We start from the raw sequence: 21,872 nt of genomic DNA, 5'->3' as shown, positions 1-21,872 counted from the left end.
GACTTCTCTCCATCTTAGCTACTGTTGCATCAACATGTTTTGGCCATGACAGTTCACAATCCAGGTTTACTCCAAGCAGTTTAGTCATCTCAAATTGCTCAATTTCCATATTCTTTACAAGATTTGCTTGAGGTTTAGTGAATGATTTGTAACTAACACAATGCTTTTGGTTTGAAAGATTAACTTATTTCCAACCATTCTGAAACAGACTGCAGCTCTGATAAGTGTTGAAGTAATTTCACTTGCTGTAGTAGTTAACGTGCACAGTTTTGAGCCATCCGCATACATACACACATTGGCTTTACTGAAAGCCAGTGGCATGTCATTAGTAAAGAAAGAAAAAAGTAAAAAGGCCTAGACAGCTGCCCTGGGGAATTCCTGATTCTACCTGGATTACGTTGGAGAGGCTTCCATTAAAGAACACCCTCTGCGATAGTGTGGATAAAGAGTTACTTGTTGTTAGACAACTTCACATAGTATCATGAGGTCCCTGGCAATTCCCAGCCCTATGGCTTGCAGCACCATATCAGCAACTAAAATTCAGAGTATGAGTAAATGTACTTGGCAAATAAAGGTGATTTTGATGTCACTTATTACCTAGTACTTACGCAAAAACTGTACAGTTGTATCCACTTATCACTTCATCCAAAATGGGACAGACAACACTCTTGTAGACGTCGATTTGCTTTGCAGCTGGACCGAAAACCTGAAGGTTTGATAACATGTAACTTAAATGTGCAACCTTAAGAATAGATGGCCTTCCAACCCAAGTAGATATTGGTGTCAGTCCATTTTAGACAACATTAGCTACATTAGTTACCATATCAAAAGTGTACATTTTCCTAGCTGCCTTGTCGCCAATCCCTCCTGTTCGCACATTGATCTCTTTTCTGTTTTCAACCGTATCAATGACTCCATGGGAGGCAGACTTGCGTTCCACGTTGTTGAAGGGTCTGAAAAGGCAAAGGCAGAGAAGTTAGCGAGACATTAGTCAAGCCTAGATACAGTGCATTCGTAAAGTACTCAGACCCCTTGACTTTTCCCACATTTTAATATGTTACAGGCTTCCCCCTCTCTCAAACACCCCATAATGACAAAGCAAAAAAAGTTCAGACATTTTGCAAATGTTTATATATTTTTTACTGAAATATCACACTTACATAAGTATTCAGACCCTTTACTCAGTACGTTGAAGGACCTTTGGCAGCGATTACAGCCTCGAGTCTTCTTGGGTATGACGCTTACAAGCTTGGCACATCTGTATATAGCCTTCCCCGTAGCTCAGTTGGTAGAGCATGGTGTTTGCAACGCCAGGGTTGTGGGTTCGATTCCCACGGGGGGCCAAGTACGAAGAAGAAAAAAAAATGTATGAAATGAAAAATGAAATGTATGCATTCACTACTGTAAGTCACTCTGGATAAGAGCGTCTGCTAAATGACTAAAATGTAAAAAATGTATTTGGGTAGTTTCTCCCATTCTTCTCTGCAGATCCTCTCTAGCTCTGTCAGGTTGAATGGGGAGCGTCGCTGCACAGCTATTTTCAGGTCTCTCCAGAGATGTTCGATCGGCTTCAAGTCCGGCTCTGGCTGGGCAACTCAAGGACATTGAGACTTGTCCTGAAGCCAATCCTGAGTTGTCTTGGCTGTGTGCTTAGGGTCGTTGTCCTGTTGGAAGGTGAACCTTAAACCCAGTCCGAGGTCCGGAGCGCACTGGAGCAAGTTTTCATCAACGATCTCTGTACTTTGCTCCATTCATCTTTCCCTCAATCCTGACTACTCTCCCTGCCACTGAAAAACATCCCCACAAAATGATGCTGCCACCACCATATTTCACTGTAGGGATGGTGCCAGGTTTCTTCCAGATATGACGCTTGGCATTCTGGCCAAAGAGTTGAATCTTGGTTTCATCAGACCAGAGAATATGGTTTCTCATGGTCTAAGAGTCCTTTAGGTTCCTTTTGGCAAACTTCAAGTGGGCTGTCATGTGCCTTTTACTGAGGAGTGGTTTCCATCTGGCCACTCTACCATAAAGGCCTGATTGGTGGAGTGCTGCTGAGATTGTTGTCCTTCTGGAAGGTTCTTCCATCTCCACAGATGAACTCAGTCAGAGAGGTGACCAAAACCTGATAGTCACGCTGACAAAGGCTGTTCTCCCCCGATTGCTCAGTTTAGCCGTGCAGCCAGGTCTAGGATGAGTTCTTGGTGGTTCTTCGAATTAAGAATCATGGATGCCACGTCTTGGGGACCTTCAATGCTGCAGACATTGAAAGTGCCTGGACACAATCCTGTCTCGGAGCTCTACGGACAATTTCTTTGACCTTATGGCTTGGTTTTTCCTCTGACATGCACTGTCAACTGTGGCACCTTATATAGACTGGTGTGTGCCTTTCCCAATCACGTACAATCAATTTACCACAGGTGGACTCAAATCCAGTTGTAGAAAAATCTCAAGGATGATCAATGGAAACTGGATGCACCTGAGTTCAATTTCGAGTCTCAACAAAGGGTCTGAATTCTTCCGTAAATAAGGTATCGGTTTTTTATTTTTAATACATTTGCAACAATGTCTAAAACCATGTTTTTGCTTTGTCATTATGGGGTATTGTGTGTAGAATTATGTTTATATTTAAGCAATTTTAGAATAACACGCAAGGGGTGTGAATACTCTCCAAATGCACTGCATCTGGCAAGTGTTGCTGTGACACCATGTCCCAATGTTTGTATTTAAGTCACAACTGGTTTCATACAAGTCACGTTTAGCTTACCTGCATCTCACAACGACTTGAATATTTCTCCCCTTCTCATCCTTTTTGGCAACATTGAACAAGTTGTTCGAAGCCATGTTTGCAGAACACTCAAAATCCTGCAAACGTCAACTGTAACAAATAACGTTACCGTTTTTCAATTGAAAAACGCACATGTTGTATTAGTTAGAATAACAGTAACGTTATGTTAGCTAACTAGGCAGCTAGTTACCGTTAATTAACTACCTATCTACTGTTGTTAACTAGCGATTACCACTTCAATATATTTTCTAACGTTAGCTAGCTAATAACATAACAACCGTTAGTTAGCTATGTTACATAGGCAACCAATCCAAATGTGTCATTACCAATTCTTTGCTCTCGGATTTCTCTCGAACAATTATCTTGTAGATTGCTAGCTAATTTTAACAAAAACAATTTGACTGGTGGCGCTCTTTCGTGCAGACTGTGTAGTATTTAAAACTTTAAATATTTTCATCCGAATTCAGCCAATCGCTAAATCGGAATGTCTCAAACGCGATTTTATTGGCAGTCTGTGGTCACATGAAAAATGGAGGCGTGATGCATCACGGGAACTAAGCTATAAATTGGGACACATACTAAAATACACTGCATGACCAAAAGTATGTGGACGTCTACGAACATCTAATTCCAAAATCATGGGCATTAATATGGCGTTGGTCCCCCTTTGCTGCTTTACAACCCTCCAATATTCTGGGAAGGCGTTCTAATAGATGTTGGAACATTGCTTCGGGGACTTGCTTCCATTCAGCCACAAGCATTAGTGAAGTCGGGCTCTGTTGGGCGATTAGGCTTTCTCGCAGTCGGTGTTCAAAATCATCCCAAAGGTGTTCGATGGGGTAGAGACCACTCTGTGCAGGCCACTCTCATGCCATATTCCTATTGCGAACGTTAGTTATTGCTATTCCATTACTTCAGTTCCATTTCTATAGTTTCTGTAGTCTGGTGGCCAGTTAGTATATGAAGAGAAAGATTTCCATTCTTATCATGGACTGGTAGAGTTGGGACACCAGGAGGGTGCAATAATGATCAAGTAGAACAGAAAAACGACAGTTCTCAGAATCTCCATACATGGACCTCTTGCTGCTGTCCTCTAAGTTTCACGAGAACAAAATTACTAACTGATAACACAATTCATGTTTGTATTTACATCATAATGTAGTGCTTAGAAGTATATTGTTAAATTGTAACTAGGTTTTCCCCAATGGTTCCTCTAGCAAGTGATTGTGGAAATCAAGTCGTCTGCTGTAAAACTCGTTGCTGTGTAAAACGCAAAATATCGTTGTAGTGAATGGGAATATGACGTACCATACAAAATCTGTATCCCTTCAAGCCATGCCATTTTTTTGTTGGGAGGAATTATCCTATTTTGGTTGGCATTGTGACTCGAGCACAAAGTTTCTAAACTCAGAGATGCAACATCGCGAAATTTACGGGAACGCATGCTGAACAGAGCATGCAGACCAGGCTGGGATTTGGGGTTTACAAAATCAGGGAGAAAAAAAACTTTCTTTAGTTAATTTTCTCGAAATCTGAAGGCACAACGTAGATTCGAGCCAATGTCATAAGTATTTGAACACGTTATTACTCCAACCTCGTGAAAGTGACAAACTGACATGTTTTAATTGTCGTCAAAAACAACTTTATAGCGAAGGAGTGCCATTGATTTGACAGCCGGAATATGCGCAGTTTGGTTTGAGACTATCATAGACCCGATGATGTATTTCTATGCATGAGTTTAGCTAGCCAACTTCGCCATGACATTGCCTACAAGTGTGATCAGGGATTTATTTTGGAGAAGCAGTTTCTGCCTATCTTTATACTGTACTGTCTTTGATTCAAGGCAAATAACATTTACATGACAAACATTGCAGGGTAAGTCAGTCTTTTTTTTTTCTCCCCATATTTTGTACAATTTGCCAATCACAACGTAAGTCGCCTATTTCTTTAAAAAAAACTGTCGTTTGAAACAAACTGTGGTCAATACAGATCCATCAGTTGTCAATTCAACCATAGTGTCAATTATTGATCAAAAACAATGTAGGTGGAAGTTGCAATGTGTTGTAAATTGACCAAAGGTATGGACTTTATCATACAAAGTGAGAGACACACTTTAAAATAACTGATAGATATTACCCGTTCAATGAAAGTATTTGTTAATACACTATATATACCGCCATAGGATATCACCGTTCCAACAAGTCAGTTTGTCAAATTTCTGTCCTGCTAGAGCTGCAATCAGTCAACTGTAAGTGCTGTTATTGTGAAGTGGAAACATCTAGGAGCAACAACGGCTCAGCCACATAGTGGTAAGCCACACAAGTTCACAGTTCGGAACCACAGAGTGCTGAAGCTGTCCTCGGTTGCAACATTCACTACCGAGTTCCAAACTGCCTCTGGAAGCAACATCAGCACAATAACTGTTCGTCCGTAGTTTCATGAAATGGGTTTCCATGGCACACAAGCCAAAGATCACCATGCACAATGCCAAGCATAGGCTGGAGTGGTGTAAAGCTCACTGCCATTGGACTCTGGAGCAGTGGAAGCACATTTTCTGGAGTGGTGAATGTTTCACCACCTGGCAGTCCATAGGGAAATCTGTGTTTGGTGGATGCCAGGAGAACGCTACCTACGTAAATTCATATTACCAACTGTATGGGGTGCATACAGAATTGGTTTGTCGAGATCAGTGTGGAAGAACTTGAGTGGCCTGCACAGAGCCCTCACCTCAACCCCATCGAACACCTTTGGGATGAATTGGAATGCTGACTGCGAGCCAGGCCTAATCACCCAACATCAGTGCCGACCTCACCAATGTAATTGTGGCTGAATGGAAGCAAGTCCCCGCAGCAATGATCCAACATCTAGTGGAACGCCTTCCCAGAAGGGTGGATGCTGGTATAACAGCAAACTCCATTTTAATGCCCATGATTTTGGAATGAGATGTTATACGAACAGTTGTCCGCATACTTTTGGCCATGTAGTCTATATTCGAAATGTTCATGAGAAATTTACATTTTGTTGATCTGTATATGTGACTATGTTCTGGGTGGATTTTCGGCTAGACTTGGGTAAAAAAAATATTTGGTAGGGACATCGATCTGCAAGCTTGATGTTCGTTTTGTTTTTGATAGTCCAAGATTCTGCACTAAGGAAAAGTATGTGAGTAATTTGATCATAATTCTTGCTAAATTTTACATCCATAAAATGATTTTAAAAATTAAAAAAGAATTCTATTCAGGTAAATTTAAATAATTACTTTGCCACATACTATGCGCTATAAGAATAAGAAGGTAATGAAATCCATACTCTTAACCTTTTCACATTTCTTTGAATGTAAAAACCCTGTAGGCGTTTCTGTTTTTCTGTTTGTTTGATGTTTACATTATCTATTCATCAGTTACAGTGGGGCAAAAAAAGTATTTAGTCAGCCACCAATTGGGCAAGTTCTCCCACTTAAAAAGATGAGAGGCCTGTAATTTTCATCATAGGTACACTTCAACTATGACAGACAAAATGAGAAAAAAATATCCAGAAAATCACATTGTAGGATTTTTTATGAATTTATTTGCAAATTATGGTGGAAAATAAGTATTTGGTCAATAACAAAAGTTTCTCAATACTTTGTTATATACCCTTTGTTGGCAATGACACAGGTCAAACGTTTTCTGTAAGTCTTCACAAGGTTTTCACACACTGTTGCTGGTATTTTGGCCCATTCCTCCATGCAGATCTCCTCTAGAGCAGTTATGTTTTGGGGCTGTCGCTGGGCAACACGGACTTTCAACGCCCTCCAAAGATTTTCTATGGGGTTGAGATCTGGAGACTGGCTAGGCCACTCCAGGACCTTGAAATGCTTCTTACGAAGCCACTCCTTTGTTGCCCGGGCGGTGTGTTTGGGATCATTGTCATGCTGAAAGACCCAGCCACGTTTCATCTTCAATGCCCTTGCTGATAGGTTTTCACTCAAAATCTTACGATACATGGCCCCATTCATTCTTTCCTTTACACGGATCAGTCGTCCTGGTCCCTTTGCAGAAAAACAGCCCCAAAGCATGATGTTTCCAACCCCATGCTTCACAGTAGGTATGGTGTTCTTTGGATGAAACTCAGCATTCTTTGTCCTCCAAACACGACGAGTTGAGTTTTTACCAAAAAGTTCTATTTTGGTTTCATCTGACCATATGACATTCTCCCAATCCTCTTCTGGATCATCCAAATGCTCTCTAGCAAACTTCAGACGGGCCTGGACATGTACTGGCTTAAGCAGGGGGACACGTCTCACTGCAGGATTTGAGTCCCTGGCGGCGTAGTATGTTACTGATGGTAGGCGTTGTTACTTTGGTCCCAGCTCTCTGCAGGTCATTCACTAGGTCCCCCCGTGTGCTTCTGGGATTTTTGCTCACCGTTCTTGTGATCATTTTGACCCCACGGGGTGAGATCTTGCGTGGAGCCCCAGATCGAGGGAGATTATCAGTGGTCTTGTATGTCTTCCATTTCCTAATAATTGCTCCCACAGTTGATTTCTTCAAACCAAGCTGCTTACCTATTGCAGATTCAGTCTTCCCAGCCTGGTGCAGGTCTACAATTTTGTTTCTGGTGTCCTTTGACAGCTCTTTGGTCTTGGCCATAGTGGAGTTTGGAGTGTGACTGTTTGAGGTTGTGGACAGGTGTCTTTTATACTGATAACAAGTTCAAACAGGTGCCATTAATACAGGTAACGAGTGGATGACAGAGGAGCCTCTTAAAGAAGTTGTTACAGGTCTGTGAGAGCCAGAAATCTTGCTTGTTTGTAGGTGACCAAATACTTATTTTCCACCATAATTTGCAAATAAATTCATTAAAAATCCTACAATGTGATTTTCTGGATATTTTTTTCTCATTTTGTCTGTCATAGTTGAAGTGTACCTATGATGAAAATTACAGGCCTCTCTCATCTTTTTAAGTGGGAGAACTTGCACAATTGGTGGCTGACTAAATACTTTTTTGCCCCACTGTATGTCACCCTACAGACTTGAAGCTGACCAAATAGCTCAGAACATAATTTCTGTTATCTCAGTGGCCACTAGGCTACTTGACTGACTGGTGGAGGGAATCTGTGGAAAACTATCATGCCATTTTGACACTCAACTCATTATCACATTCTTTATTTGCCCTTATAAACCAGGTTTCATTACAGGCCTGATGGAAACAGAACATTTTGGGGTCAACCTTCCAAGGTGGATCTTTTTGTGTCGGTTAAATTAATTATGCGAGAAATGGCGGTGCACAAATATCGATTTAGTAACCATCATATTAAAGTAAAACTTGTAGTCACACTGATATGGTGTGTGGTCCCACTGCGATTATGGAAACCATGCAGTTTATTTGGCTACAAATGAAATAGCTGGCTGTTGGGCTGCAACCTGGTCTCAGAGCATTTCATATTATTCTGCTCCTAGATATGACACACTCCATTTAGTATGATATGGTATTACGTATGGTATGTATTAATGTGTGGATGTCATTCACCCATTTCGTAAGATATGTTCTGAATTACAATTGGTATTAAATGTTACGAATTTACAAAACATGATATGTTACGAATTCTAGTAAGCCAGCTAACGTTAGGCACCTAACGTTAGCTAGGCTCAGGGTTAAGTTAAAGGGTTATGGCTAGCTAAAATGTTTAGGGGAAGGCTTAGCTAATATGCTAAGGAGCTAAAAATGTGTAAGTAGTTGCTAATTAGCTACAATACTAAAGTTGTTTGTGATGAGATTCGAACTCACATCCAGCCACCCTACTTTCGTTTTTGCCTTAACTAACAATCTTTCTAATGTAAACATACCATACTAACTTGGCAGTCACTAATGTACGTTTACTATGTTACGTCTAGTGTATGAGACCAGGCTGCAACAATTTATGATGTACTTCACAGGGTGGTGAAAGTGCACTGTGATCTTGATGCTCCTTTCCAATAAATATCTAGGGTCTGATTGTGGTGACATAAGGATCAATGCTTGACTGCCGTTTGACAAATATTCTGGCTCTTAGCCATAATCTCATCATGTAGACTAGCCTACACGCACTATCTGCGAGCTGTTGAGTAGAGCGCATGTGCCAAGACCATTTGGAATTCACTATTTAACCCAACAGTTTTTGTGACAAAACTATTGGTAGAGTTGAAAAATGCAATAGAAACACATTCTTTCATTATTTCATGTACCAAATAAATATCTAAAGTGATAAAGTACATTTTGTGTGCACTATGTCATCACGCACTGTTTTTTTCTATCTGCAACAAGTAGGTTTGGTGGAAAAATGTGCATATTTTATTTATGCAGATTTTAGAATATTCGCATGGAAATTTGTCCCCAATTTGATGGAAACCTAGCTATAGAAACACAATATGAGCCATTGGAGGAGCACACTTCCTTCCAGTGCCAATATCCTTGCATAGACATTTAGTAGGTCGTCATACAGCTATCATATTGAGGTAGATGAACAAGTGTTTGAGATTAAATCTGTATTAGGCAAGCGCCTACGTTTTTTTCTTGTTTGCTATGTCTGACTGTTGAAATACAACATGATTATGAATAATAGAGAAAATAGATTGGATATTCCAAATTAGAGAACAAGGGACAAGATGTATAGAACAATGTTTGATGTAATTGTTTTCAATAATTAATTGTTCTATTATTTGATCATGTTTCCCAACAATAAGTTAAAGTAACTAGCTGTGAGTCAAATCAGTTCTTCCCTACACCTCTATCAACAGATTTAAAAAATTTACTTGCCAAGTGAAACCTCCTCTCCCTGTAATCTTTGTCTCATATTTTATGACATAACACCACCCATTAACCTTGAAGAGCAGTCATCCATCTCCTGGGGGGCATCCACCCACTCATCCTAGTGTGGGGGGGGGGGGGGGGTTATTCCCTAATTTGCTTCTCTCTCTCTCACTCTCACACACACACACACACACACACACACAATTTTCCTACCCCAGTGTGATTATTCAGCAATTAAGCATTTTCTTAAATAATCTGAGCCTGTGTTTTTAAACGGTGGTAGAAAAGGGAAACTAATCTCAGTCCTCAATGGTCACACAGTCCACTGATTTACTCACTTTTAGTACAATAATAAACACATTATCTAGGTAATCAAAAGGGGGAAACTAATACAAGCACATTGCATGCATCTTCTGTTTTTCCTATCCAAAATCACATGGGCAGCTGGTGAAGGATATGAAGAGAATGAGGGTGTATCAGTACTGCATAGATGGTCGCTGGGTCTCTGAGATGAGCCTCTCCTGGAGTTTCATCGTCATGATAGCAGCTGTCCCCCAGGCCACGCCCCAGGCATGGGGTTTGAGTGACCCAAACACCTCCGGTTCCTCCGATCAAAGAGACCTTTTCTTTTACAATCTGCTGGGTCTAACAAATCCACTTCATTATCATAACAATTTTAACTGCGAGGGTGGAAGCAAAGTGAAGTGGGAACAATCCTTTTGTTTCTTTTTCCATCAGTCAGAGGAGTAAGAATCTAGTCGGTAACTTTGGTTGATCAGACGTTAGGGGACTGCCACAGCAGAAGCATCTCTCTCTCCATCTATCTGAGGCCCTGCTATCACTGTCTCGGGGGCTATTACAGGTAAGCAATTGAGGGGCTGTTTCAGCTGGTTTTTTTTGTCTCCTGTTTTCTTAAACATGCAGAAATCTTAGGGCCAGTTTCCCCAGACATAGATGAAATGTAGTCCTGGACTAAAATGCTATGGAGATTCTCAATCTGTGTCCAGGAAACTGGCCCATAGTAACAGTATCGTTGTTTTAAGCTTGTAAAAAAAATGTAGAATAAATAACTTTTAAAATACACATGTAATCAACACCTTTACAATATATACTCTATATGTAAACTGTTAGGTATGAAATGAAGGTAGTATCATCACGATCTATTACAAATACAACTCACTCTTGACGAAGCACAGTATGTCACTGTACACATACTACTTATCAGGAGTGCCACTATGTATTGGTAGGCTGTATGGTAATAGACTATCATTTGGATGTTGTAGTTTATTGATGCTCAGAATACTTGACAAACAATCAGGCCTCAATTTCACAATAGAGGGTTCTGAAAGTAAGTGTAAATGGAAGTGATGTACAATAACAATACTGTACTATAAAAGATTCAAGACATGGGTGATTCAAACACATCAAGACATACATTCATCCCATTTGCAATACATGCATTTATGAATGGATATTCTCTGGTCTGTTTTTAATATATAAGAAAGCTTACTGCAAACCTCAAACATATCTTCAAATCAAATTCGTCACGCATGTATTACCTATTTTACAAAAGAAAAACACAATAACAAAGCAAAGCCTCCTATATCAGCCTAGTGTTATAAAACAAAGATTCATAATAACAAAACCACACATGACATTTGATTAATCGTCATGCAGGGGTCTCCAGACCCCTAGGTGACACAGGCATAGGCAACCCAAAACGCCCCCCTCTAAATCCCACTCAATGTGGCGGGGCGTGGGCGTGGGGTGCAGGGAGGGCGCAATTCCCCACGGAGGCACGCTGTGCAGCCTAACGGCCGGACACTGGACCTGGAAAAACTCCCATCTGCCTGAGGGAAGAGGCATTCACACAATACACTAACATTTTTGTAACTGTGGGCGTTAAAAAGGGAACTTAAAAATGGATTCATTTCCCCCGCTGCAAGGGGAAAGGGGAGTTAGGCAGGGAAGACCGTTCCTAAACTACTCACTAGTCATTGGGATGTCTTATTTAAGTAGGTCTATCATTTTTAGGTGGACAAGTGTTCAAGTTGTTGCCTGTGTTATAGGCAATATGAAAAAGCCTATGGACAATTGTTTTTGTGTTTCCTACATAGTCATATGTGCTATAACAAATTACATACACTAGCCTATTGTGGCGTATGTTGAAGGCTTCACAAATAGGAATACACCTAGAGAGTATGATGTCATTAGGAACATGTCAGACACATTTTGCATAAGAAAGACTAAAGATCATCACCATTACCAGAAGACGGTGTCCCCTGTGACAGAATAGCAAATCAAATCAAATTTTATTGGTCACATACACATTTAGCAGATGTTATTGCGGGTGTAGCGAAATTATTGTGTTCCTAGCTCCATCAGTGCAGTAGTATCTAACAATTCACAACAATACACACAAATCGAAAAGTAAAAGAATGGAATTAAGAAATAAATATTAGATCGTGCAATGTCAGAGTGGCATTGACTAAAATACCGTAGAATAGAATACAGTATATACATATGAGATGAGTAAAGCAGTATTTAAACATTATTACAGTGGCCAGTGATTCCAAGTCTATGTATATAGGGCAGCAGCCTCTAAGGTGCAGGGTTGCGTAACCAGGTGGAAACCGGCTAGTGATGGCTATTTAGCAGTCTGATTGTCTTGAGATAGAAGCTGGTTTTCAGTCTCTCGGTCCCAGCTTGATGCACCTGTACTGACCTCGCCTTCTGGATGATAGCGGGGTGAACAGGCCGTGGCTCGGGTGGTTGATGTCCTTGATGGCATTTTTGGCCTTCCTGTGACATCTGGTACTGTAGGTGTCCTGGAGGGCAGGTAGTTTGCCCCCAGTGATGCGTTGGGTAGACCGTACCACCCTCTGGAGAGCTCTGCGGTTGCGGGTGGTGGAGTTGCAGTAACAGGTGGTGATACAGCCTGACAGGATGCTCTCAATTGTGCATCTGTAAAGGTTTTAGGGTTTTAGGGGCCAAGGCAAATTTCTTCAGCCTCCTGAGGTTGAAAAGACGCTGTTGCGCCTTCTTCACCACACTATCTGTGTAAGTGGACCATTTCAGATCGGCAGTGATGTATACCGAGGAACTTGAAGCTTTCCACCTTCTCCACTTCAGTCCCGTCAATGTGGATAGGGGCGTGCTCCTTTGTTTTGTTGACGTTGAGTGAGAGGATATTTTCCTGGCACCACTCTCCCAGGGTCCTCAACTCCTCCTTGTAGGTTGTCTCGTCATTGTTGGTAATCAGGCCTACTACTGTTGTGTCGTCTGCAAACTTGATGATTGAGTTGGAGGCGTGCGTGGCCACGTAGTCATGGGTGAACAGGGAGTACAGGAGGGGGCTGAGCACGCACACTTGTGCGGCCGTGTTGATGATCAGCGAAGTGGAGGTGTTGTTTCCTACTTCACCACCTGGGGGCAGCCCATCAGGAAGTCCAGGACCCAGTTGCACAGGGTAGGGTTGAGACCCAGGGCCCCGATGAGCTTGGAGGGTACTATGTTGTTGAATGCTGAGCTATAGTGAATGAACAGCATTCTTACCTAGGTATTCCTCTTGTCCAGATGGGATAGGGCAGTGTGCAGTGTGATGACGATTGCATCGTCTGTGGATCTATTGGGGCGATAAAGCAAATTGAAGTGGGTCTAGGATGTCAGGTAAGGTAGTGGTGATATGATCCTTAACTAGACTCTCAAAGCACTTCATGATGACAGAAGTGAGTGCTATGGGGCGATAGTCATTTAGTTCAGTTACCTTTGCTTTCTTGGGTACAGGAACGATGGACCTCTTGAAGCAAGAGGGGACAACAGACTGGGATAGGGAGAGATTGAATATGTCTGTAAACACTCCAGCCAGCTGGTCTGCACATGCTCTGAGGACGTGGCTATGGATGTCGTCTGGGCCAGCAGCCTTGCGAGGGTTAACACGCTTCAATGTCTTACGTCGGCCACGGAGGAGAGCCCACAGTCCTAGGTAGCGGGCCGCGTCGGTGGCACTGTGTTATCCTCAAAGCGGGCGAAGAAGGTGTTTAGCTTGTCAGGGAGCAAGACATCGCTGTCTGCGACGTAGTTGGTTTTCCCTTTGTAGTCCGTGATTGTCTGTAGACCCTACCACATATGTTTTGTGTCTGAGCCATTGAATTACGACTCCACTTTGTCTCTGTACTGACGTTTTTCCTGTTTGATTGCCTTACGGAGGGAGTAACTACATTGTTTTTATTCGGCCATGTTCCCAGTCACCTTGCCATGGTTAAATTTGGTGGTTCGCGCTTTCAGTTTTGCGAGGATGCTGCCATCTATCCACGGTTTCAGGTTTGGGTAGGTTTTAATAGTCAGAGTGGGTACAACATCTCCTATACACTTCCTGATGAACTCAGTCACCGTATCCGTGTATTCGTCAATGTTATTCTCAGAGGCTACCCGGAACATATCCCAGTCCGCGTGATCAAAACAATCTTGAAGCATGGATTCCGATTGGTCAGGCCAGTGTTGAATAGACTTTAGCACGGGTACTTCCTGTTTAGGTTTCTGCCTATAGAAAGGAGAAGAAAAATGGAGTCATGATCAGATTTGCCGAAGGGAGGGCGGGGAAAGGCCTTGTAGGCATTTCGAAGTTGAGTAGCAGTGGTCCAATGTTTTTCCAGCACAAGTACTACAGTCAATATGTTGGTAGAACTTCGGTAGCATTTTCCTCAAATTTGCTTTGTTAAAATCCACAGCTACAATAAATGCGGCCTCAGGATTATCTCTCCTTGTGTAAGGAGAAGTCTCATTACCTGTGTGTCATAGTGGACGTGCAGGCATTGAGACAGTGTTTAAAGGGCCTCCCCTTGCTTTATTACTAACTGCCACAGCCCTTGGATCAACAACCTTGTCCCATGCACAGTATGCCTACAGACATCAGCCATATGTCATTTACACTGAATGAGGGCAGCTTGATGAGAAGAGAGGAAGGAATTACTGTGACACAGAGTCCCAAGATGATCCCTTCAATAGTGTGGGATGTAGAGCAGGTGCAGATATGTCATACATACTTTCAGTCCATACAGGTTGGCAACCCATAACTCAAGAAGGATTAATAGTCTATCTAATTACCATCCTGTCACTGGGTACAAATGTTACAACTTTATGGGGTGATATGAAGCATATGCCTTATAAAGTATTCTAAAGCATATACCTTCATACATTTTTTGTTTATCCTACACTGATTTTCCCCCAAAAAATTTTAGGTAGCTATAGAACTTCGACCAATTCAAGTTTCAATTGTTGCACATGAAATCGCTCTTCTCATATGCCTCTGTGTGTGCTTCTTCCTTCCCACGACTCAATATTTAATGTATGCAATTTACCGGATGTATTCGATATCAGTAGAAAGTGGGTGTCATCTATTACACCAGTTGAATCCATGTTTGGTGAAGTGTTACCAGAGTTCCTGTAAGCTTTTGTCAGCATGCCGATTATTATATAGACAGTAAAATGGGAAATAAACTTTACATGGTAATATTTACTCAACTGAACCAGGCTAACAAACACCATGGAAAAAGAAAAGTAATTTGTCATGTGTTTTTTTAATTAATTGACAAGTGTTCTTTGATGTCGTAATCAAGCTTGAGGCCTAATCCTAGTCCGGCCTTCTCCCCGTTTTAACCACCAAGTCCTTGTATGGCCAGTGACGTTAAGGGACATTAAGAGACTCCCTTCAAATTCACACTACAACATTGAATCCCCATAATACAACGATATGATATTATATTTCCCATGCGTAGGGGTCACTATAGGCTATGGCAGAGAATACATCATTGGATTTGAAGGTTATATATTGAGTGCGTAAAGGCACATAAAGGCTTGAAGCGCATACTCTTGGTAAAATAAATTACAGCTAAAACTATGGCTAAAGTTTGGGTACCATTCGGTGTTTTTTTACACGACATTCACGAGGGAATCTACTCAAAGGAAGAGGAAATATCCACATCGTTGCCAGAGATGGAACTGGGTTAAAAGTTGAGTCACTTTGGAAACAGCACAGCCAATTAGATAAAGCTTATTTAGAAAATATTAATTTATATTTCGCTGCTATAGCCAATAGAAAGGAAGCCAGGTGTTCTCACCAACCTTACTGAAATGCCAGTATTCAAATGCATTATTAGTCATTTGAGATGATCGTAAATTGCGGAGAATAATCCAAATTATTGCTCAATATTAATCCAATGGATTATTTGTCTGCTATAGTAAGACAATGTATTTTTTAGAAAGCGCTAAGTGACATGAAACCTAATTCGTACCAATTACGAAACCACAAATGGGTGCTCAACCGCACGCAAAACCCGTGCGTAAAAGTCAAAATAAACGTATTTTGGCCACATATCTAACCGTACTTTTTCTTTGCTCCGCAGGTGATCGTTTGAGTGAAGAAAGGGACAATTTCGAGTTGTCTTTCCAGGGCAACTTTACGCAGCCCCCGTGCACTCAGCCCCGCGTACTCAGCCTGTTGCATACAAGGACACCGGAATCCCTGGGGCTTCATTAAGTAGTTAGTGATTTAACGACAGCAGCTTCCTCCCCGGTGTCTGCCTCGCCTGAACCACAGAACCTTTACGCATGAACCGTGAGCTGCACCATGGCGCAGAGTCAACACGATATAAACCACATGTATGCTCCATCATCTTACTCTTGTAGCAGGGAAATGTACCAGGACCAATCAACCTACCTGGCAACCTCGACCTGCCCCATGTCCTACTCACAGCCGTCCCACTCCTACACGTCACCAAAGTCGACAGTGGACAGTGCGCTCTTAACCATCATGCCTGACTACAGCGGGTTCTACCAGCCAAATTGCCAACGAGACATCCAGGCTTTTCCTGACAGGAAAGGGTTACCATATTCACTGGACTCGCTGAGGCTTCCACCACCTCTGACACCTCTGAACACAATAAGGAATTTTACACTTGTGGGACCTGCGACAGAGGGCCCTTGTCCACCCACTCCCTACAACACTCCGAATTTACCCCTGAGGCCAATACAGAGGCCGAGAAAGTATCCAAACCGCTCGAGCAAAACGCCTGTCCATGAGCGACCATACCCTTGCCCGGCAGAGAGCTGCGACAGGAGGTTCTCTCGGTCAGACGAGCTGAGCAGACACGTCAGAATCCACACAGGGCACAAACCCTTCCCATGTCGGATCTGCATGCGCAGTTTCAGTCGCAGCGACCACCTCACTACGCACATCCGAACACACACTGGAGAAAAACCATTTTCTTGTGACCACTGTGGAAGAAAGTTCGCCAGGAGTGATGAAAGAAGGAGACACACGAAAATCCACTTAAGACAGAAAGAGAAAAAGTAATCATAATGACCCTGGTAGAATTGTTTTGAACATTCAGCCACAATGTTTCCATGCAGTCCAAAAATAATTTTATAACATCCAAATCACATTCACACTGAATTTAGCAGACATGGTTAACTAGGGCGACTACTGAATGTGGATATAAGGTGCTGAATGAATAACATCATAAATGGACAGGGCTATCACGTGTATATTATTGAAGTTAGGCATAGAGCCAGTTAGTCATAACTTAACTGTAAATGTGCACAAACACTAGTGCTCAGGATAGAAAGTGTTTCAATAGAGCAGGTTAGGAAACAGTCACAGAGACCCTGAATAGCAGGCAAGGAGTAAGATTCAACACCAATACTAAATGGTATCAGCCAGCAAGTAGCTTCTCTTTTGCCAGTGTTTAAAGAGCAGCTGAAAAAAAGATGATACCACAATAGATGAGATGTGATGGGCATCCCTGCATTTTAGCTGGAAAAGCGCGCAATGACCAATATCAGAGCCTTGAGGTCTGTTCTGTTCTGCTGAATATCATCACCGTTCTGAGAGTGGGGGCTTGACTCCCATGTGTGCAAAAACTGGAAGCCTTGTACAGTGTCTGTCAAGAGAGACAATTAACTGAATTGATTAACCTGCTGTTTGATAACTTTTTTAAATCTCCTGTTACTTGTTGGATAAAGATGACAGAGTAACAAACAATGAATGCCACTTAGCCTCTCGGCTGTAAGATCATGACAGAACATAACAAAGGAGAAAAACGTTGATACTTTTATTTTACATATGTTTTTTACACACTGAGTATTGATATTTAACTGACTTGATGCTTCTTACAATAAATGTAGAATATTTTGACGTTGTTGGCATAAAGAAAACTGCTTGTTTGTTAGTGTGCTTGTGCATTGTTCTCCAAATGTATTCTTAATTAGCCTAGTCCAAATTAAATTACTGGGAAAAGGACAGGGTTGATTATTGTAAACAACGAAATTCACTTTGTGTTGTAGAATATGTATTTTTGTCTTATTTTGGTCCTTTGAAAGTAGACTATAGGCTATTGTATATAAACTCAGCAAAAAAAAAAGTCCTCTCAATGTCAAATGTGTTTATTTTCAGCAAACTTAACATGTGTAAATATTTGTATGAACATAAACAAGATTCAAAAACTGAGACATAAACTGAACAAGTTCCACAGACATGTGACTAACAGAAATAGAAAAATGTGTCCCTGAACAAAGGGGGGGGGTCAAAAGTAACAGTCAGTATCTGGTGTGGCCACCAGCTGCATTATGTACTGCAGTGCATCTCCTCCTCATGAACTACACCAGATTTGCCAGTTCTTGCTGTGAGATGTTACCCCGCTCTTCCACCAAGGCACCTGCAAGTTCCCAGACATTTCTGGGGGGAATGGCCCTAGCCCTCACCCTCCAATCCAACAGGTCCAAGACGTGCTCAATGGGATTGAGATCCGGGCTCTTCGCTGGCCACGGCAGAACACTGACATTCCTGTCTTGCAGGAAATCACGCACAGAATGAGCAGTATGGCTGGTGGCATTGTCATGCTGGAGGGTCATGTCAGGATGAGCCTGCAGGAAGGGTACCACATGAGGGAGGAGGATGTCTCCCTGTAACGCACAGCATTGAGATTGCCTGCAATGACAACAAGCTCAGTCTGATGATGCTGTGACACACCGCCCCAGACCATGACGGATCCTCCACCTCCAAATCGATCCCGCTCCAGACTGCAGGCTTTGGTGTAACGCTCATTCCTTCAACGATAAACGTGAATCTGACCATCAACCCTGGTGAGACAAAACCGCGACTCGTCAAATAGCACTTTTTGTCAGTCCTGTCTGGTCCAGCGACGGTGGGTTTGTGCCGATAGGCGACGTTGTTGCCGGTGATGTCTGGTGAGGACCTGCCTTACAACAGGCCTACAAGCCCTCAGTCCAGGCTCTCTCAGCCTGTCTGAGCACTGATGGAGGGATTGTGCGTTCCTGGTGTAACTCGGGCAGTTGTTGTTGCCATCCTGTACCTGTCCCGCAGGTGTGATGTTCAGATGTACCGATCCTGTGCAGGTGTTGTTACACGTGGTCTGCCACTGCGAGGACGATCAGCTGTCCGTCCTGTCTCCCTGTAGCGCTATCTTAGGCGTCTCACAGTACAGACATTGCAATTTATTGCCCTGGCCACATCTGCAGTCCTCATGCCTCCTTGCAGCATGCCTAAGGCACGTTCACGCAGATGAGCAGGGACCCTGGGCATCTTTCTTTTGGTGTTTTTCAGGCAGTAGAAAGGCCTCTTTAGTGTCCTAAGTTTTCATAACTGTGACCTTAATTGCCTACCGTCTGTAAGCTGTTAGTGTCTTAACGACCATTCCAGAGGTGCATGTTCATTAATTGTTTATGGTTCATTGAACAAGCATGGGAAACAGTGTTTAAACCCTTTACAATGAAGATCTGTGAAGTTATTTGGATTTTTACAAATTATCTTTGAAAGACAGGGTCCTAAAATAGGAACGTTTCTTTTTTTGTCAAGTTTAGGTCAAGGGAAGCCTATGCTCTATACAGTATTCTACTAGTCACATTGTCCTTCTCAGGTAATACTCAGTATGTCCACAAGAGGCCCCTAAGCTGCAAGCAATGAACTCAATAGCGCTCTGCCAAATATGAGCTAAATTCCCAAATTGATGAAGCAAGCAAAGTTATTATGGGGATTAAGTTTAATTGGTGAAGCTCGATTAACTAAGCAATGTTTAAGATAATTATTCAGTAACCCATGTCCCAATCTCAAAGAATGTAGTTTGATCCAATCAAAACATACCTATAGTAAATTATGACTTGTCATTTGATTAATCAGATTAATCAGGCTGTAATACACAATTACAGCCCCACCCTGAAAGTAATGCCTTCAAAATCATGTAAATGTTCCATACAAGCCAGAATGTTTAATAAAATTACATTTAAACTTACTCTACCGCTTGTCTGTTAGGTTTGTCCTTCAGTTGCTTAACCAATCTTTTTAGATTGATATATGGTTCAGGTTCGGCATAGAGGTCAAGTTAGGCAATGACAATTGTATATTATGGATCAGGGGAGGATGGAGGACATTGCACACTATATTTTTGTTGAAGGCTTGAAATCTGAATATAAATAAATAAAAATCTCACAAAGGTGTGGATTGCTCTCCATCTTCCCGATTCAGAATATAATTTTCATTGTCATGGCATGCTTGGTTCAACAGCTATTGACTAAATAAAATGGAAAATCCAATGTAAACTATTTTTATCTCAGTGCCCGGAACTGAACAATATACCTTCCAGCTCTTTAACAAGTTGGGTAAACAACATTTCCTTTGGATATTGTCTCAAATTTAGAGCAGCCGAAGAATAAACCTCACAGACAACTGGTTGAGTAATTTTAAATGTTATTTGATTCAACATTCTGGCTTGTAAGGAACACTTACACAATTCTTCAGGCATTAGTTTCAGGCTGTATATACCAATTAGTTGTGTATTACAGCCTAGCCCATTTAGTGAATTCTTGAATCCCTCATGATTTTCTTCTTAGAAATGTTGTTTTATGTATGATTTCAGTTCATTTCAAGACATGATAAGCTTGGTGTCATTTAAAATACATTAGAGATGATGTACAAAGATCACAATTTATCAACTGAGTAACTACTTTCATTACAGGCTAAATGCATAGTGGCTGGCCAACCCCCAAACTGAAGAGACGATTGTGAGCATTTGTCCAACTTTAGTAGAAGTGCTTTTAGTTCACACATGTTCTCCCAATACACACCCCAGTGAGTGATATCCATTCCATAATAATCCATCATTGTAGGAATTATGACCATCATACATTTACACCATGTTGTGACACAGCCCTGAGAATAAATGGTTCAATTCAGAGTTCATAGTGCGCTTCAGATGTTGACTTCAGGGCCGGGGTAAGGTTCACCACCACACCAAAAATCAGAAGGTTGCGGTACTTCCATGAGCCAAACTTCTTTTTGCCCCTGAGCCACAGCCTTTTTGTCCTCCGAGTCCGAGGCAGACTCTAGAACTTTGTAATAATGACAGTCTCTACCGTCATCTGGATCATATGGTGGTGCCAGAATATCGAGGAAAGCAGTGGGTCCCTCGACTGCGTCGATTTGATGAAGGTTGTCTCGGTCAGGGGTCAAAATACACGGGCCACTCTCTTCTGTAAACTCCCCGACCGACCGGAGTATTGACGTCCTCAGCGCATCTCTTTGGAAAGGTAGCAGGGGAGGTTTGAATTGCGTGTCACTGGCCACGTTAGTTGATTTGTCCAACCTGTCAAAACAGGTGATCCTGACCTTGCCATAAATAACTTTTAACATGCCGTGCATTCCCGGGTGGTCGTGCAAGGGGATGGAAGCACCGCTCTTCAGCAGAAACACCCCCATGCTGAATTGGTCTGTCTCGCATATGTGCATGTATGTGACCGGGGGATTGTGTGGCAGAGGTGTAGTCGCGCAGTCAACTTTCCTTGGAGCAATCTTCAGATCCGCAGCTCTGATTTCGGTCATGAGGCTTTGGAGTTTACCTTGATTATCCAAAAACGCTTTATCACCTACCAAAGATGGGTTTCTAAAAGTTACAAGCGCCTGTCTACCAATTTTCTGAACGAGGGAGGTCATGTTGTCGCGAGGCATCATAAAGCCCGTGAAGTACTGTCCTGTAATTCCACACTAGTCTCGCGCTTGCTAGCTAGCGTTTAGCAGGCTGGGCTCCAAGCACAGCTGCCGTTGATCCTGTCTGTCCCTCTCTCGGTGAGAATGATTGATTACACCTGGTGAAATATATGTTCTAACTTCACATAAAAATAACAAAAATAGAAAGTCGAATACAATTTTAAGTGAGGGGTACTCTGTATGCACAACCGCACATTTCTCTCCAACTCCCCATTTACGGATATCTTTCACACACGTCCGCAAAGGAAAACGCTTCAG

At 42.1% G+C, this 21,872-nt stretch overlaps 3 protein-coding genes across 3 annotated transcripts in view; 1 reads left to right on the top strand and 2 right to left on the bottom strand.

The window, feature by feature from the left end:
- Positions 1–3,303, bottom strand: part of LOC106607864 (kinesin-like protein KIF11) — an 18,936-nt gene extending 15,633 nt beyond the window's left edge. Inside the window, exons 1-4 of the mRNA XM_014205315.3 lie at positions 3,112–3,303; positions 2,765–2,875; positions 821–953; positions 609–706 (exon numbers count right to left, since the gene is read on the bottom strand). Of these exons, the coding sequence (XP_014060790.2) occupies positions 609–706; positions 821–953; positions 2,765–2,841 (308 nt within the window). The 5' untranslated portion in view covers positions 2,842–2,875; positions 3,112–3,303. The remainder of the gene's footprint in view (positions 1–608; positions 707–820; positions 954–2,764; positions 2,876–3,111) is intronic.
- On the top strand, positions 2,212–18,312 carry LOC106607870 (early growth response protein 2b). The gene is made up of 2 exons (XM_014205328.3): positions 2,212–2,528; positions 15,961–18,312. The coding sequence occupies exon 2, from the start codon at positions 16,185–16,187 to the stop codon at positions 16,908–16,910; it is 726 nt and encodes a 241-aa protein (XP_014060803.1). The 5' UTR covers positions 2,212–2,528; positions 15,961–16,184; the 3' UTR covers positions 16,911–18,312.
- On the bottom strand, positions 17,983–21,872 carry LOC106607859 (2-aminoethanethiol dioxygenase). Its single transcript, XM_014205301.3, has one exon. It carries the CDS (start codon positions 21,576–21,578, stop codon positions 20,820–20,822), a length of 759 nt encoding a protein of 252 aa, XP_014060776.3. The 5' UTR covers positions 21,579–21,872; the 3' UTR covers positions 17,983–20,819.

This window comes from Salmo salar, chromosome 01 (assembly GCF_965601325.2).
Source record: "Salmo salar chromosome 01, fSalSal1, whole genome shotgun sequence".
NCBI classification, from domain to species: Eukaryota; Metazoa; Chordata; class Actinopteri; order Salmoniformes; family Salmonidae; genus Salmo; species Salmo salar.
The sequence above is the reverse complement of the archived record's forward strand: the minus strand, read 5'-3'. Positions and strand labels throughout refer to the sequence as shown.